General features: G+C 42.7%; 1 protein-coding gene across 1 annotated transcript in view; it reads left to right on the plus strand.

The window, feature by feature from the left end:
* Positions 1 to 17,074, plus strand: part of LOC144754442 (F-box only protein 44-like) — a 236,982-nt gene that overhangs the window by 25,822 nt on the left and 194,086 nt on the right. Inside the window, exon 2 of the mRNA XM_078642218.1 lies at positions 12,802 to 13,113. Coding sequence (XP_078498344.1) covers positions 12,855 to 13,113 — 259 coding nt within the window. The 5' untranslated portion in view covers positions 12,802 to 12,854. The remainder of the gene's footprint in view (positions 1 to 12,801; positions 13,114 to 17,074) is intronic.

The raw sequence follows: 17,074 nt of genomic DNA on the forward strand, positions 1-17,074 counted from the left end.
GATGGTGTCTCCAACGATTCAACTCCTTCCTAATCTGTCGGGTCAGTTTGGCATAATTCAACATGACCGTTTGCTTAATGTTGGGGTCCAACTCTATCCCCAGGTATGGAATTGATTCAAGCGCTTGAGCCACTGTAAAGCACTTTCCCCCTTTCGCCGAGCTCCTAGGTGTGCCTCCAATTCTTCTAAAAAAGCTGACAGTGATCTCTCGGGCTACTCAAGAGATGCTATATCGATGGCATATAAACTTATTGAGTGGTCAACCCCCCCCACGCCCCCCCACCCGAACGGAATGCCCTTGATGTTAGGATTATCCCTAACTCTTTGGGCCAACGGCTCTAGGTATAGGGCAAACAGGAGGGGCGACAACGGGCACTCCTGTCTGGTGCCTCGTTGAATAGAGAGGAAGGATGGGAAGAGACACCATTCACCCTATTCGAAGCTGTAGGAGAGCTATAACATCTCCCTATCCAGGATCTGAAGCGCTCCTCAAACCAACGTGGGACAGTGTTTTTGCCAGATATCCCTAGTCTACTCGGTCAAACGCCTTCTCAGCGTCGACCGTTGGTAAGATATGGCCATAAGCTCTCCTCAGACTACCTCTTTCAGGGCCTGCCATAGTGTGGAGTAAGTTGCTTCTTCACGGTAGCCTATGGAGCATACTGTCTCTCAAGCGCCAATTCCCTATGTGTTTCCTTTGTGGTGGTAGCTGTATTGTGTCCCTCACTGTATCGTGGTCAGAGAGTGCCGCTGGTTCGAGTTCCACTTCCCTAACTGCTCCGCTAACTTCTTTCAAACCTAATAGGTAGTCAAGGCGTGCATAGGTCCCAGTCCTGTAGCCTTTTTAAATACGTCACACAGGACGCGACAATGTGTAGACATAAAGGAAAGTGCACTTGGAAGCTATTACTGTGAGTAAATTTAAAATTTAAAAAAGAAAAAAAGGAACGTCAAACTTTACATATTTCTGTACAATTTTAAATTAACACAGAGTAGTTTGTTTGTACTTGTTTGACACCCTTGGACTCATTGTTATCTTTTCAATTTTATACACCTGTTAGACCTTTTCTGTTGATTTTATTTTTGAAAACATGGACACTGTTATCTGATTTTCAATTAACTTAATTTAGTTATGCTCCAGACCTGCTATGCCTCACACATTGTCAAATATTCTTCTAATACAAGTATATGATCACATTTCTGACAGACATACAGGTGTAGTACCCTAGGTGATGTTTTCATATCACCTCTATGAATTGCCAACAATTCAATTCATTATCAAAATGAATAGATCAACAACCTTATTCTTATGTCTGGAAGCCCTTGGAATCATGCTCTAGTACGTGCAATCATTATTTTAATATTGTATTATAGTATTATACAATCCTGATAAAAAACGTGTCCTACTGCTGTCAGTTGTTCTGAAGGGAGAGTTGATTGTTGCGAAGAACATCCTTGTACTCCGTGCTCTTAATTATAACCAGTGGCTAACTCAGAAAACTTCAACACTCTTTGTTTTCTGCACTTACCTTTATTTGGAAGATATAGGTCAATTAGTTCATAGTTCAAAACTAAGTTTTGTATTGCAAATCGATTAGTGGTGTCAATACATTATTATTACACTATACATCAATAACTTATACAATATGTTTTACAGCAACCGTGAACAAATTCAATAAAAAAGACCCATAGGATATATGTTAGGGAGGATCATAGTTTCTATTTATGTGACTAGTTCCTCGTCATTTTTTATCAATAAGGGGGGTTATCTATAAATGTGAATGTAGTTCCTCATCAGCCTGCTTGTAAGATAAATCGAGATTCTAGTCTGCGCAGGGTGGAGAGGCGGTCTCCACGTCTTGGATGCTTTTGTACTGAATCCATACCAAAATATTTGGCCTTGGTCCAATACCCCTGGTGTACTTCCCGGAAATGTTTTGCATTACAATTGTTGCGATCATTGTTAGCGATGGCTCATCAGTGTTCTAGAATGCATTTATTTTTACCAGAAAGGTTGTTGAGCCAATATAACACTTCCTGCATAGGCATATAAAGGCGTATACTATGTTATGTTAAATTAATTTTGTATAGTGCACAGCTACCCAAAAACGGTTTCCCAGCGCTAAACCTGACAGAGGGCAAAAGGAAAGAAGACTGCAGAAGGACGCAAACTATTGGTTAAATAACCACGTTTTTAAAAGTTTCCGAAAATTCATGTAAGAAGTTTCATTACGAAGTGCGATAGGAAGAGAGTTCCACATGGATAGGCCAAGGCAAGCAAATGAGCGACCTCCCATTCTGGAAAGTTTAATTCTCGGCACCAGGAATTTTCCCTGAGTGGTCGATCGTAATAGACGGGACGGTTGGTAAGGTTGAACTAAGGTTTACAAGTATTTAGGAGCAGAGCCAGCCTTGATTTTATACATGTAGCTCAGGGCCTTAAACTTAACGTGGTTTCAATCCTGAGCCAATGAAGGTTACGCAAAACACTGGAGGTGGTAGATGTTTTAGAAAGCTGACAGAGCAGCCTGGCAGCAGAATTCTGTACTACCTGCAGCCTCCTCATGACATCCTTATTTGAGCCCAAATAAAGGATGTTACCGTAGTCCATTCTGGATGTCACAAGTGCCTGGACTACGTTTTTTTGAGTGGAGACCGGGAGCATCCAGATAATATTTTTCAACCATTTTAAAATGGTGAAACAAGTTGCTGCCACTTTTACTACCTGCTGCTTCATAGATAATTTGTCATCAATGATGACTCCCAAATTACGGACATGATCAGTGGGCTGAGGTAGAGCACCCATTTCACTAGGCCAGTACTGGGGGCCCCAAAGATTTGTATTTTTTCAGAAAATTAGGAACTCAGTTTTCTCGCTGTTAAGCTTGAGTAGATTTATTTCCATCCAAGATGCAATGTTTTGCTGGCCAACCTGAAGAGCTGATGGTCCAGGCATCCTATCCATAGATACGGAAAAGATGATTTGGGTATCATCTGCATAGGAAAAAAGGCTCAACTTCTGCAATAGTCGCCAAAGGTTTAACATACAAGTTGAACAGGAGAGGACTTAGGATTGAACCTTGGGGTACCCCATAAGAAGAGGTGTGTATTTTAGAGCTGGCTCTAGATGAGAACACTTGAAATGTCCGTTTAGTTAAAAAAGATGCAAGCCAGTCGAGCGCTGAACCGGTGATGCTAAGGGAGTGCAAGGACTTAATTAACACAGTATGGGACACCGTGTAAAATGCGGCGCTCAAGTCGAGTAGTATAAGAGCCACGGTGTGCCCCAAATCCAGTCGCTGTCTTAGCATTTCTGTTACTCCAAGAAGAGTAGTTTCAGTTGAAAAGGCGGCCCTAAAGCCGGATTAAGAGGAGTGCAGAAAGTCAGCAGATTCGACAAATTGGGTTAATTGCAAGTTAACATGCTTTTCCAAAATTTTAGAGTAGGTTGGAAGCAAAGAAATCGGCCTATAGTGAGATGGCTGAGTTGGGTCAGCATTGGCTTTCTTTAAAAGGGGGAGAACCATGGCATGTTTCCATTCTGACGAGGCAAAGACCAGACCAGAATGATCATCCTTGGTGACTTTAACTTGTGGGAGAATGCCTCTCTGGGTATCCATTTGAGAGAATTGACGCACACCTGTGCTAACTTGAGCCTTCAACAGCTAGTCAAACTCCCGACCCATCAAGGAGGTCACATACTTGACCTGCTTTTTGCCAATGGCATGGAAACGGAGGTATTAAGTGTTGTACCTCAAAACTGGACAGACCATCATCTAGTTTAATTTCAAATCTCTCTCTTAGAACAGATGGGACAAGCCAAGATATCTGTGGCTTATCGGGTCAGAAGGGAATGGGCGAAGCTGGGTAGGTTAGGTGCCACATTAATTCTACCTAAAGACAACCTCTTCTGTGCCTCCGCCTCAGTTGAGGCAAATTACTACACCTATCAGAACTATATTGTGGATGCTTTTGATCAAGTAATCCCGATAAAAAAAATCAGAATAAGAAATAAACTATCAGCACCATGGTATAATGACGAATTGAGACACCTACGCTTGCTGTGCAAAAAGGCGGAAAGGAAATGGAGGAAGGGTTATTCGGAGGGGGATAGGCTAGAGCTGAGGGCAGCACAGATTGTGTATAAGCAACGGATTTTAGACTGTAAGGCCCATTTCTATGCCAACTCTATTTCACATGCCTCTAATAGAACCAGATAACTTTTTAAGATAGTCAGAGATCTATCAGCTCCAACATGTCTGAGCAATAAAGTGGTGGCCTCCCAGGAATTATGCGATGATATTGCCTCGCATTTCCTGGATAAAGTGGGGAAGATTGTTAGCTCGCTCGGGGTGTATAACACCAACACCCAGATCCCCATCTCACAGGAGAGGGAGGGGGCCCCAAGCCAGCGACACACCCTTGATAGTTTTCAGGCTCTCTCTGACGCCGCCTTTAATGATGTAGCGCAAAGTATATCCTCAGGATTTCCCTCTGACCCTTTGCCACAGAAAATATGGAAAACCTATGTCCACGTGACTCTCCCCTGGCTTAGACAGATATGCAACCAGTCCCTGGAAGAAGGCACCGTACCGGGGGAATGGAAGCAGGCAGTGGTGACACCACTGATTAAAAAACCTTCCTTGGACCCCACAAACCCGGTCAATTTCCGCCCAATCTCTCTGCTCCCTTTCCCTATTAAAATCTTGGAAAGGGCTGTAAGCAGGTCCTTATCCAACTTTTTTGAGGAACACCAGCTGTTGGACAAGGATCAGTTTGGGTTTCGGCCGGGGCACGGGACGGAGTCCGCCCTCTTGACTATGATGGACAACTTACGAATGCGGGCTGACAATGGGAATGGTGCAATATTGGTACTTCTTGATATGTCGGCCACGTTTGACACGGTAAGCCACCCAATCCTCTTAGAGAGACTGGAAAGGATGGGGGTTAGGGGCAGCGCCTTGCAATGGCTACATTCTTATCTGATAGGAAGAGAACAGACAGTCTCCATGGCACCATTTACCTCCTGTAAGACATCGGTTACTCATGGGGTGCCCCAGGGATCTTCCATCAGCCCTATTCTTTTTAATGCTTACCTGCAGCCACTATTTCCTATTATTAAATCGTTCGGGGTTGACTTGGTCAACTATGCGGACGATACGCAGCTGGCTTTTTCCTTGGAAGGAGAACAGGCTGTTTCCTTGGAGCACTTTCAAGAGTGTATGCGCCAGACTTGATTGGCTGCAGAAGAACTCTTTGCAGCTCAATGCGGAAAAACTGAGGTGCTCTACTGCTCTCCTGCAAGGCCGTCCACATACTCTCTGTTGGAGTTTAGACTCACTCCGGAGGAGGATCCATTGATCCCGGCCAATACGGTGTGGAATCTGGGGGTCCTAATAGATAAGAACCTCCAGATGGAATCACAGGCAACTAAGACAGCTAATGTTTGCTTTGGCTTGTTACGCCTGTTATGTCGAATTCTCCCCATCCTACCAAGAGATTTGCGCTCTTTGGTAGTGAGCAGCACAGTGTTGAGCAGACTGGACTATTGTAATTCCCTATATTTAGGAGCCCCCCAATACATCCTTCAGGGGCTGCAAAGAGTCCAGTCTGCAGCGTCAAAACTAGTGCTGAGTCTGCGACGCGACTCGTCCTCCACTTCTGCACTGAGACAGCTTCACTGGTTACCAATCAGGGAAAGGGTTCTTTTCAAGTCACTTTGCCAGGTGTTTAGAGCCTCACATGAGATGGGCCCAATTCCACTACAGGAAAGATTCTCCTTGTACCTTCCTCAGAGACAGCTCCGGTCCTCGGGTACCGGTTTGCTGGCAGTCACAAAATTTAAACGCTCTTGGATGGGGGGGAGGGCCTTCAGCCTGGTAGGGGCACAGTTATGGAACAAGCTGCCACAAACGATCAGACAGAGTGCATCACTAACCGAATTCAGGAAAATCCTGAAAACCTGGCTATTTCCGAAACTCTGATCCACGCTCCATCCTTCTAGTTACCATCTAGCTGACCAAGTGTTTGATATCTGAAGCGCCAGGATACCCATAGGGTGGCAGTAGCGCTATACAAGCATAGATACAATACAATACAATACAATACAATAGCTTCTTGAATAGAGGCATTGAGTAGCTGCATAATTATCATAAGAAAAGGTAATGCTATCTGCTACAAAACAGATACAGGGATAAGACCACAAGGGGAGCCAGATTTGACACTTTTCAAAGTCTTCTTAAAAGAATCAATGTCAAAGAGTGCCCAAGTATCTAATCTGGTGGATTCCTCCACCGTATGGGCAGACTCAGGCGTAAAAAGAGGCATAGCAGATGTCGCTGACTGAGTATTTTTCAATGAAGAATGTATTTGCTCGACTTTGTTCATGAAGAAGTTAACTATCACATTGTTGTTCAGTTAAAGTCGGAGACAAAGACTGCGTATCAGAACCAGCGAGTTTTTTCGACATAGAAAACAGAGTATGCGAACAGTTCTGGGCTTTAGAAATAGTGGAAGACAATTACCCCCAGATTCATCAAGAACACATTTTGCTATTCCTTAATAGCGAAAAATACCGAATCGCAATTAAGGAATAGCAAAATGCTATGCATCAAGAAATCACTACAAAAATAGCGATTTCTAATAATTCCTTAATTGCGACTCGCAAATTGCGACTCGCAATTAAGAAATATCTCTCCATTCATTCCTATGGGCCTAGAGGCCCATAGGAATGAATGGGAAGACAATCTCAATTTGCTAATCGCAATTAGCGATTCGTAAATTGAGATTGCGATTTCATGGGTGCAGGGATGTCCAAAGGACACCCTGTTGCACCCCTGAAATTGATGTGTGCACATATGTTGCGCACACACATGCCCTTAGGGGATGTGTGTGCGCAACATGAAACTTCGAAAAATGCACTTTAGAGCATTCTTCAAAGTTTTTGCAAATTACCACGAAGATGTACTTCATGGTAATTTGCGTGCCCTAATAGCGAATTCGCTATTTTTTTCACTTTCAAGCATTGCATTTAAGGAATCTCAATTTGAGATTCCCTAAATGCAAAAAAATCGCAATTTAGCGAATTCTTAATTAGCGATTTTTACATTTGGGATGATGCATCCCAAATGCAAAAATACCGCTCGCAAAGGGCCAGATTCTTAGAATCTGGCCCTTTGCGAGCGGATTTAAGCTTGATGAATCTGGCCCATAGTCCTTCCTAGCTGATTTACAAAGTGCTTGATAGTACTTTAACGCTTGCTTATATTTTAATTTGGCGTTCTGTGTGTAATTTCTTCTCCAACTTCTTTCCAGAGCTTTACATTTGTTTTTTTCGACTTTCAATTGCTCCGTGAACCAAGGAGCTGGAAGACGATGATAGTAGTTTTTTTTATAGCTGAAGTGAGACAATACTCAACTGCATTAAAGATCCAATCGTGTATTGAACTCAGTAAAGTGGTTGACATATTATCAATGGGAGCTGTACTATTAGCAAGATGTTTATTAAAAGCTTCCATGTCCAGTTTACTCTTATTCCGGGATTTCTGTGGAATACTAGTGTATTCTACATTTGGAGTCATCAAAAAAATACTATAAAATTTAACTGCAAAATGGTCTGACCAGCATATACGAAGAGCAGGATCACACTGCAGATCAGGTAAGTTTGAAAAAATGAGATCTAGCAGGTGGCCAGCAATATGCGTAAGATCAGTATTACAATTCAGGAGATTTAATGCAGCAAAGTCAGCGATCAATGTATTGCTGACTGTGCAGTCCGGTTTATCGAGATGTAAATTAAAATCACCCAAAATAGTGAAATTTCCCGCTTTAAGATGATGGGGGGGGGGGTAACCAAGTCTGAAAGTGAAGAAACCCAGGAACTTGATGGTCTGGGAGGCCGATAGATAAGAATCCCAGAAAAGGTAATTTGCGGGGTCATTTTAATTTTAAATAGAGCTGCTTCACAGCTCGGAAAAGATAAATCTTCCAGTTTACATTGATAGAATTTATTGTAGATTATAGCAATTCCTCCACCTTTCCCATCAACTCTATCCCTTCTAACTTTAGCATAGTTAGATAGTAAGGCTGAGGCCACATCAGGAGCTATTGTGAAGCCACGTTTCAGTTAAAAAGATGGCGTCGGGATGTTCACTATTCTACAAGTTCTGCACCACAGTTTATTGGTTTGGGACTCTGCCATTTTTTGTTAATGCGTTCAAGTGTAACTTCTGGAATGTTTTCACTATGTTTACAGGATTTACAGCATCCACATTTGTGAAAGCCCTTGCTTGGTTGCAGCCAGTTAGTTTTGTTTGGCATCAGATTACTCGGTGCTAACATATCTTTCAGAGATACGCTCTTAGTATGTGATAGAGAGTGTATGTCCTACCTTATCTTTTAGGATAGGACCTTATATTTAAAATATTCTCTGTTTTTAGAATTCATCTCAGGTCATTGGCCTGGCTATTGAATTTGATGATAAATCTGATGGGACTGTTATCTGTCTCTTTTTTTCTCTCTTTGTGGTGTAGTGGTTGAGAAAGGGCATCTACGCTGTTGATATTATTAGCCCTTTGTTCAACTTGCTGTAGAGCTTTTATTGGGGGATGTTTTTGCTTTAATCCCTGAATCATTGCCTCTTTGATTTTGAGGTAAGATTCCTCAGAGCTACAGTTTCTTTTTGCCCTGATACATTCATTGAAAGGGATCCTACATCTCAGATTTGGTGGCCGACTGCTTGCCGCATGTAAGATGGAATTTTCTACTGCGCTCTTTCTATGTACATACCCACCTCCCCCAACACTAGGGGGGCCGCTACGGGCCCAAAAATGCAATCCCTGCCAGCCGGTGAATGGCGGTTTCACCGCCATCCACCGGTTGGTGGGGATGCAGCTTCGTAATATGGCGAACGGTGCATGCTAGGCACTGCCACCATATTGTTGATGCGGGTTGGTTAATCGTAATGATTGCCTGTGGCGGACCCGTGGCGGACGGACTTTGTGACCGCCAGCACACTGCCGGTGGCGGTTTCACCGCCATCGTAATGATCCCCTAAATTATTAACTTAGCATACTTCCCTTTAATCGTATATTTTTAAGCATCTGTTGAAATGTAGTTCTTGCTTTTTTACAGTTCATATTTCATTTTTCTATTATTTTACATGGTATTGTATTTTTTATTTCTAGTGACATTACGCTTGTGCTGCAAAGATTTGCTTTATATATATTTTTGTAAAATTTAAATTACTACATGGCCTGGTGTATAAGCCTTACATTTTGAACATAAAGGGCCGGATGTAGGTAATCCAGATTTACCGATTCTAAAATACCTAATTTTACCGATTCGGTATTTTAGAATCGGTAAATTGGATGTAGGTAATCATTCAGTATTTTTTACCGAATCGGTAAGATTCTGTATTTCCCATTCATCCCTATGGGCCTTCAGGCCCATAGGAATGAATGGGAATTACCGAATCGGTAAGTACCGGGAACACAGTCAAGGGTGGCAGGGTGTCACTTTGACACCCTGTTGCACCCCTGAATCATGTATGTCTGCCACATGGCACAGTTGAAAATGCACTGATTTGCATTTTCAAAGGTATTCGTTATTTACCACCAACTTATAGTTGGTGGTAAATAACGAATCCTAAAATGGGAAAAGCACTCATTTGATTGCTCCCTACATTGCAAATTCGGTAATTTTCCGATTCGGTATTTTAAGGAATCTGTAATTTACCGATTCCTTAAAATACCGAATTACCACCTACATCCCAAATGCCCAATACCGGTCGGTAACGACCGAAATTCGGTAATTCCGTCCGTTGCCGACCGGTATTGGGCCACCTACATCTGGCCCAATATGTAGCTTTAACAAAACTATCATACTGAGCAATCTCCCCTTTTCAGCTGATTCCTCCAGCTCCTTTGCAGTTGCAATGTTATTTAAACGGGCCTCCTGTTGTACGAAACTGTAACTCTGGGAAAACCTTCAATTAGATTTTAACCTTGTGTTGGTATGAAATGACTTCTCATTTCCTAAAAATAACAAGCATTGTCTAAGCCAATAGGTTCCCCATGAGACGTACTGGTGTTGTCAATGTTTTAAAATATTGCACAGCAGTGTGAGCTGCTGTGCAGTGTGGCTCAAGGTAAATAAAAACAAAGTAGCATTCAACGCCCAGCGTTGACCGCACCATAGCACTTTGTTTTTATTTACTTTAAGTCATGTTGCCCAGCAGCGTGCCATGCTGTGCAACATCTTAAAAAAATATTAACTAAGCCAAATAGCTCTGCACGAGCTATTTGACTTTTTAAATGTTTTTAAAGATGGTTTACAGTAAATAAATACAAAGTGCTATGGCGCAGCGAGTGCTGACCGACATATGGCTTTTTGTTCCAATAGTGTGGGTGCGAAAAAGGACACCAGAGGGCGTGGGGGGGGGCAGCAATTACGAAGCAGGAGGAACAGGGAAAACAAGAAGGACATGGGGGTGGTAGGAGGGATGGGGATGGGGTAGAGCAGTCCTGCAAATACATGCACTCTTAAAGAGTGCCCGATTAATAAGAAACCTTTAAAAAAGTACCTCTACAAGCAGCAGTCGGAGGAAGTACACTGATCGTAGACACAGGAAATTGTACTTGGTCAAAGTATCATAGATGACGGAAAAACTGAAAGGAAAGTGGAAGCAGCAGGAGGCCCTGCAGGCCTCGAAAAATCCCAAAAATGTTACTAGACCTCTAGGTCTAGTGACTTAAATATTCACCTCGACCTAATTATAATGCTCTTGACCCATAAACTAGTTTCAAATTATGTAATCCTGGGCAAGAATTTTAATTCACTGAGACGCCATTTTCTTCTTTATCACATATGAGAGCACCTTTAAATACACGAGTTCAGCAAGTCAGCTGTACAGAAAACTATTTTGTTTGATTTAATAAACTAAACATTAACTCCATATAGAATACAAATCTAGCCACATAAAGTATACACATGACCACTTACTTGGCTCTTAGGTTCATTAACTGCATTGTCATCAAGGGGGGAGCAGGAACGTTTCTCAAATCATGTTTAAAAACTATCACTTTTAATAAATACATATTTAAAGCATAAAGTAGCAGCACAGCAGGTTTTACAATGAAATGGCCACAGAATTTATCACTGACATGTGGTTTTGAAACTATATAGTGTACAATGTTTGGAAATAAAGTGTCTGCAAATATTTGTCATTTGCACATCACCAAGTAAAGTATTCTGATTTTCTTTGCTCCCATTCAAATCTTAGTTTGCATCATACTTCCGAAGTACAAAAAAAGTTACTTCATAATTCCAGTAATATTTTGAAATAGTTGTACTATTTATTTACAAGCAGTTTAAATGTTGTTGGATAAAACAAACTTGCATTTTACATCTTTTTGTTTCACAATTCTTGTCAGCTCACTTGACAAAAACCATTATCTGTGATAAATAAGTGAAAGAAAAGTTAAAACCATTTTCCAGGAACAGATAGATAACAATTAGTAAAAAGTCAAACTGACATTTGACCTCTGATCAGATCAATCAGCCTTACGAACCACAATCCCTTCATGGTACTAAGATGAAAAAACCCTTAACAGGTCACATACTTACAGTATCGCATTCTTTAGAATTCTAAACACATGTGCCTTTGTTTTAAGATGGTCCAATCCACAATATTTATTTTTGATATCTCTCTAACCTTTATGAAAGAAACAACTGCTCCTAGCAACGACTTCTTGGTAACTTTCTATAATGTAACACAGTGTAGACCAAACAAATATGTTGTTTGCATGTACTAACACTGTAGGAGAGGTCATAGGCTAAACCTAAAAATGTAGGATTCCTTTTCTAAAGTCTTAGCATATGAGATAGCAACCCTGGAAACTATAAGAATATGCTGTGATCATAGTTAAGCCTAATGTAAATGCTATCAATGCTGTCCTAAATTCTGACATAGAATCAAAGCTAAATTATTTTATAACCGAGGCACATAATCTTATCTTTGTTGCTGGATGTCACACTTTTTAAAATAATGGTTGGCTAGGTTTCTAAACGACTCATACTGTGATGGAATATTATTCACGTTCTATCTCCCATGAAGGATCAGTTTCAAAACATCTACCTACATAAATATTTACAACAGTGATTTTATTTTTACCCCCCCTTTCCCTATCCATTTAACTCTCCCTGGCTGTACACCAGTCCCTCTTTTTCTTTTTGTGTCCTATTAGGTTATTGCTTGAACTTTGTGTGTGACTGAATTTTATAGAAAACATTATTTGCACCAAAAGATCATTAATTTACCCTTTTGGTACAGTTGAGTACATGTGTTCTCCAGTGCATGCTCAGTTTACAGTGAGAAACACAAATATGTTCCTGCAACCAGATTACAAGATTTGAGATTGTTTATTCATTGTCTAACTACCAATGTTTGGTTTTTTGTGTTCATTTTTGTGGGATTTGATATATTGATACATTTCCAGAAGGATATGTTAATATCAAAACTTCTAGGGTCTGAAATACACAGTTTATTTTTATTTGTAAACGTGATATCATATATGCAAACCTATAAATATGTTATTTACTGAAGATGGGTCCACTCTTTAGGGATCTATTCTAATATAAGGGATGACAGGTTTGCATAGGGGAGCGAAAATGTTTGTGAACTGAGCCCTCTGTCACTTCACTTCAATTATAAAAAGCTAAAATGAATGGAATATCGGAAAACAGGAGCAGATTGAGGAAAAACTCGGATCTGATGTGTTTTAAATTTCATTTCTTCACCAGATTGTTACAGCTTGTGTTTCCCCTTCCTGAGAGAGCCTTCAGCAGTCACCGGGATGCATAGCATTCATGATCTCCCTGAAGATGTCCTCCTGGAGGTGCTGTCTCGAATTCCATGCCAAGACTTGATCCATTGCTGCAGGCTGGTCTGCAGCCACTGGAAAGATGTGATTGATCTGCCCACCCTTTGGAAAAGAAAGTGCCAGCTGGAGTTTTTTTTTCTCAGTAGCGGCATAAGGAATCCTGGTGATTGGAGGTGCCTTTACTTCCTCTTCAAGCTGAAGAAGAATTTAATAAAGAATCCTTGTGCAGAAGGTTTGGAATGGGATAACTAGCAAAAAGCTATTGTGTTGTTATCTAGTTTCTCTACCAAAGTTAAATCTTGTGGGTCCATCTTAAGTGGAATTGAGGAGTACATATTTAACGGCATGCTCTTTAGAATTTAACGAATTAGAGTGTCTTCCTAAATTACCTGGGTAGAAAAAGGGAGAAGCTAGAGAGCATAAGGGATAAAGATTTGTATTCTTATAATTTCTTAAATTTGCAGTGATAACTTGTCTTTTTGGCTACAGGTGTTGTGCTGAGGGTTTAAAATGTGCCTGGTATTTACTGCCCTAGGATGAGGCCAGAGAGAGAGGATATCTCTCTTTGTCACATAGATGTGCATACTAGTTAACTGCCTCCCTACTGTCTTGGACCACAAGTGCATGAAGTTGTTAAGTAACCGCCTACTTCCGCAGCAGTAGGAATTGGGATCTGCCCACAGTAGGTATCAAATCAACTGCACAAATCAATTTCTATGAGGCAAATAATAAAGTATAATTTCTGAGCCCAGTGACACATGTTCTGTTAGTTCTTAGACCTCGCAGAATGTCTAAGTTACCAGGCATGATGTAGACACTGTGTTTTGAATAGCACACAATTCATTCATAATTGTGAAGCCCTGACACTTTTGTGGCCCTACTGCATCACCCGTGCGCATTCATGAACTTCCAGTCCCCACTTCTTATTCTCAGCCCAGAAGTGGAACCAATTTTCAATGAGATAAGAACAAGGTAACCAGACTGGTCGCCTCGAGAACGGAAGACCAGCAACCTAATCGAATTCCTCTTAATCCGTGATAAATTCCCACAACCTCAGAAATAATATAAAGGACCCATCTGCGATCAGGTAGGCAGAAGAGGAACACACCCTTGTTAGAAAGACCACTCGCCTTCATCTTAAAAGCAGACTGTGCAGGAACAAACTGAAGACTTAAAGAGCTGCCAGCCAAGTGAAAGAGGTGTGTGTGTTACAAAGGGTTTTAACATCAAGTAAAACCCCCACCCTTTTCACTCAGTTAACCAGCAGGCATGTAGGACCCGGATTACTCCAAGAAATGTAGAGAAGATAAAGGCAACTTCTGATAAAGGAAGATCTCAGAACTCACAGAGTGCCACTGGCCCTAGGGGGTGGTAACAAGTGCCGGAAACACCAAAAAAGTACAAAAACACCAGACCACAAAAAGCAAAAGACCCTCATCCAGAAAGACTAGGCTGCCACAGTGGAGAAGACAAACCCAACGTTGTAGAGCCAGCCCCCAACTAAGGCATAAAGAACCACCCAGTGGAGAGTTCATGTAAGAACAAAAAAGACGACCAGTTATCCAACACTTCAGAGGGTTTATTTCCATATTGAAGAGTGGTTTTCATAAATGGCTGTCCTTGGTGCAGCTTTCCAAATGCCTGGCCCCCATGAGAGAATCCCAAAATCATTTTCATGGGAATGACGCTACTTTGCCTCTCAAGTCCTTGTTTGTCACAGATGGAAGAAACTCCTTACAGGGCCTCTGTCATGATAATTGCAATTCTAAAACTAGATGTGATGCTCATAGTAACAGCTTAGAATAACACTTTCCCCTCAAAGATCAAGTCGGGATCCACCTCACAAGCTACCTTTGGCAGAAATATGGAAAACAGTCACTTTTCGTGGAAGGCCAAGATGTTAATGGCACTTCACAGCAAACATGGCCATACACCCAGCAGGTACATTGGTATAGTCCATGGAAGTAGTTCTTAACCTTTTCGCTTCTGAGGACCCTAGCTGAATCATTCATGGAATCTGAGGAGCCCCCCTCAGTCATTACTGGAATCTGGGGATCCCCGCTATTACTGGTAGCTTGGGATCCCAGCATAGTTCTTTTCTACCATTTGAATTTCAAAAGAATGCACAAACATACAGAAACAAGTTTACATGAAACAAATACACAATTGATGAAATATTTTATTTAATTCACAAACACATTTAGAGAATCTAAATTCTAATGGGAAGATGGGTGCGCTTCTAAATTCGATTTTTAATTCTAAATGGTGAAGCAATATGCAAAACTCTAGCATTTAATTTTGTCTTTTTTTGTGCCTAATGCATGCTCTCTTTTGTTGGTTACTGTTCTTGTGCTGCTCCAAAGAATAAAGTTAAGGTTAGCAGTTCTATTTTATGTCCTACATTTTCTAATCCCTACACATTTACAGAACATTTTTAAATATTTAATTTTACAGTTTGCTTCTTTATGTATTTTATTAATCTGCTAACATTATTTAATTTTTAGGTCGAGGACCGAAGGCTGCGCTTGCGCAGTCTCCGGTGGGAGATTTAATGATATGTAGTATGGGGCTTGAACCCGCCTCTCTCTTCCATTGGCTGGCTCCCTAAACGGAGGCCAGCCATTGGATGAGAGGGGCGTCACTCCAATCAAGCCCCGTCTCTTTCGGATTCGGGGGCGTGTTTTTTGCGTTCTTTCGCCCTGTGACGTCATCCGTCACTCAGAACGCAAAAAACACGCCCCCGATTCCGACTTGCCTTCTGCCCCCTGATTGTGAACGCGCGGCCACTCTTAGCAGGCTCCGCCCATCTCGCCCTGCCACTGCTGCTGTGGCGGAAGTGTCAATTGCATGTGCAACAGAAGTAGCATGCTTATTTTGTTCCATTATTGTGCATTTTATTTAGAGTATGGCTCACCTCTAGCAATCTCAGACTTCCCCGCCAGTCACGCCCCCGATTCCGACTTGCCTTCTGCCCCCTGATTGTGAACGCACAGCCACTCTTAGCAGGCTCCGCCCATTTCGCCCATCTCGCCCTGCCGCTGCTGCTGTGGCGGAAGTGCCGCCCGTTTGTTTTCGCTGTTTGTGTTTTCTTCGTTCGCCGGTGATTTGGAAGGGACTGCAGGCCGAGCAGAAGCGAGCCGGCTTCGCCGGACCGGGTGACAAGCTGTCTGGAGGAGGCCAGAAGTGCCTGGAGAAAGGGATCGCGTCGTCCTCTGAAAGAAGCAACAGTACCGGCTCGTGAGCGTCCCGGACATTTGGCACGGGCGGTGACGTCAAACAAGGAGCCACCCCGGCAGGTAAAGCTCCTGGTGCTCGGGAGGTGTTGGACTTGGCCCTTCTGGCAGGTTCACCCCTAAAACTTTTTGCTTTTAATGGTGACCTGGTGATGGTGATTTTTGGTTTCTGCGCACTTTCCCTGTGTCCCAGTGGAAAGTGCGTGCGCACTCTGAGTGCATGTGGTGAGATAGGCCTGCCCTCCCATAGGAATGCATGGGGAATGTATGTGTCCCTGGTAGTTCCTGATGCGTGGGGTGTGCAGGCTCGAGTCTGGTATGTGCGGACTCGTGTGATTGAATGCTGCGCAATGATGCATGCGGCGTGTATGTGTCTAGTATGGAAGTGCCACTTCTAGAAGTGTGTCTGTCTGTGCAGTGAACGTGCTGGCGTGTGATTGGCTGGAGCTGGCTGGGGTGCCAGGCTCCATGAGTCATGATGGGTCTGCCCGGTGGTAAGTGTTGAGATTAGCATGTGTGATGTGAGGGAGTGGTGCACCTGGGTCATGAATAGGGCTGGGCTTTCCCCACACAATGCTGGCTCCGCACCCTGTGGTGCGTCTAACGACCCTAGCCCTGCCAGTGAATGGAGTAAGGGGCTGAGCACATCAAGAGTGCTCACAAACCAGCTGCGACTGGTTTTGCCCCCTCACCCTGAAGCCAGACAAAGGATTTAGTAAGATAAAAAGGGGCTGTGTCCCCTCACAATCTGTTCTCTTCCAGGATCCTATCTGAGGGGGGCTGCTGCTGCTGGGCGCCAGGAGGACCGCTACTGGGGATTGCCTCCCTGCCTAGAAGGACCCTGTGAGCTGGCTCTGGGCCCAGCCTTGCCCCCCCCCCACCTACTGGAGGACTTTTGCTGTCTTTTGAGCCATCTAGCGCCTGGGAGCGCTTTACTTTGGCCCCCAGCGCTTAATAGCG

Source organism: Lissotriton helveticus, chromosome 5_1 (assembly GCF_964261635.1).
Source record: "Lissotriton helveticus chromosome 5_1, aLisHel1.1, whole genome shotgun sequence".
NCBI lineage: Eukaryota > Metazoa > Chordata > Amphibia > Caudata > Salamandridae > Lissotriton > Lissotriton helveticus.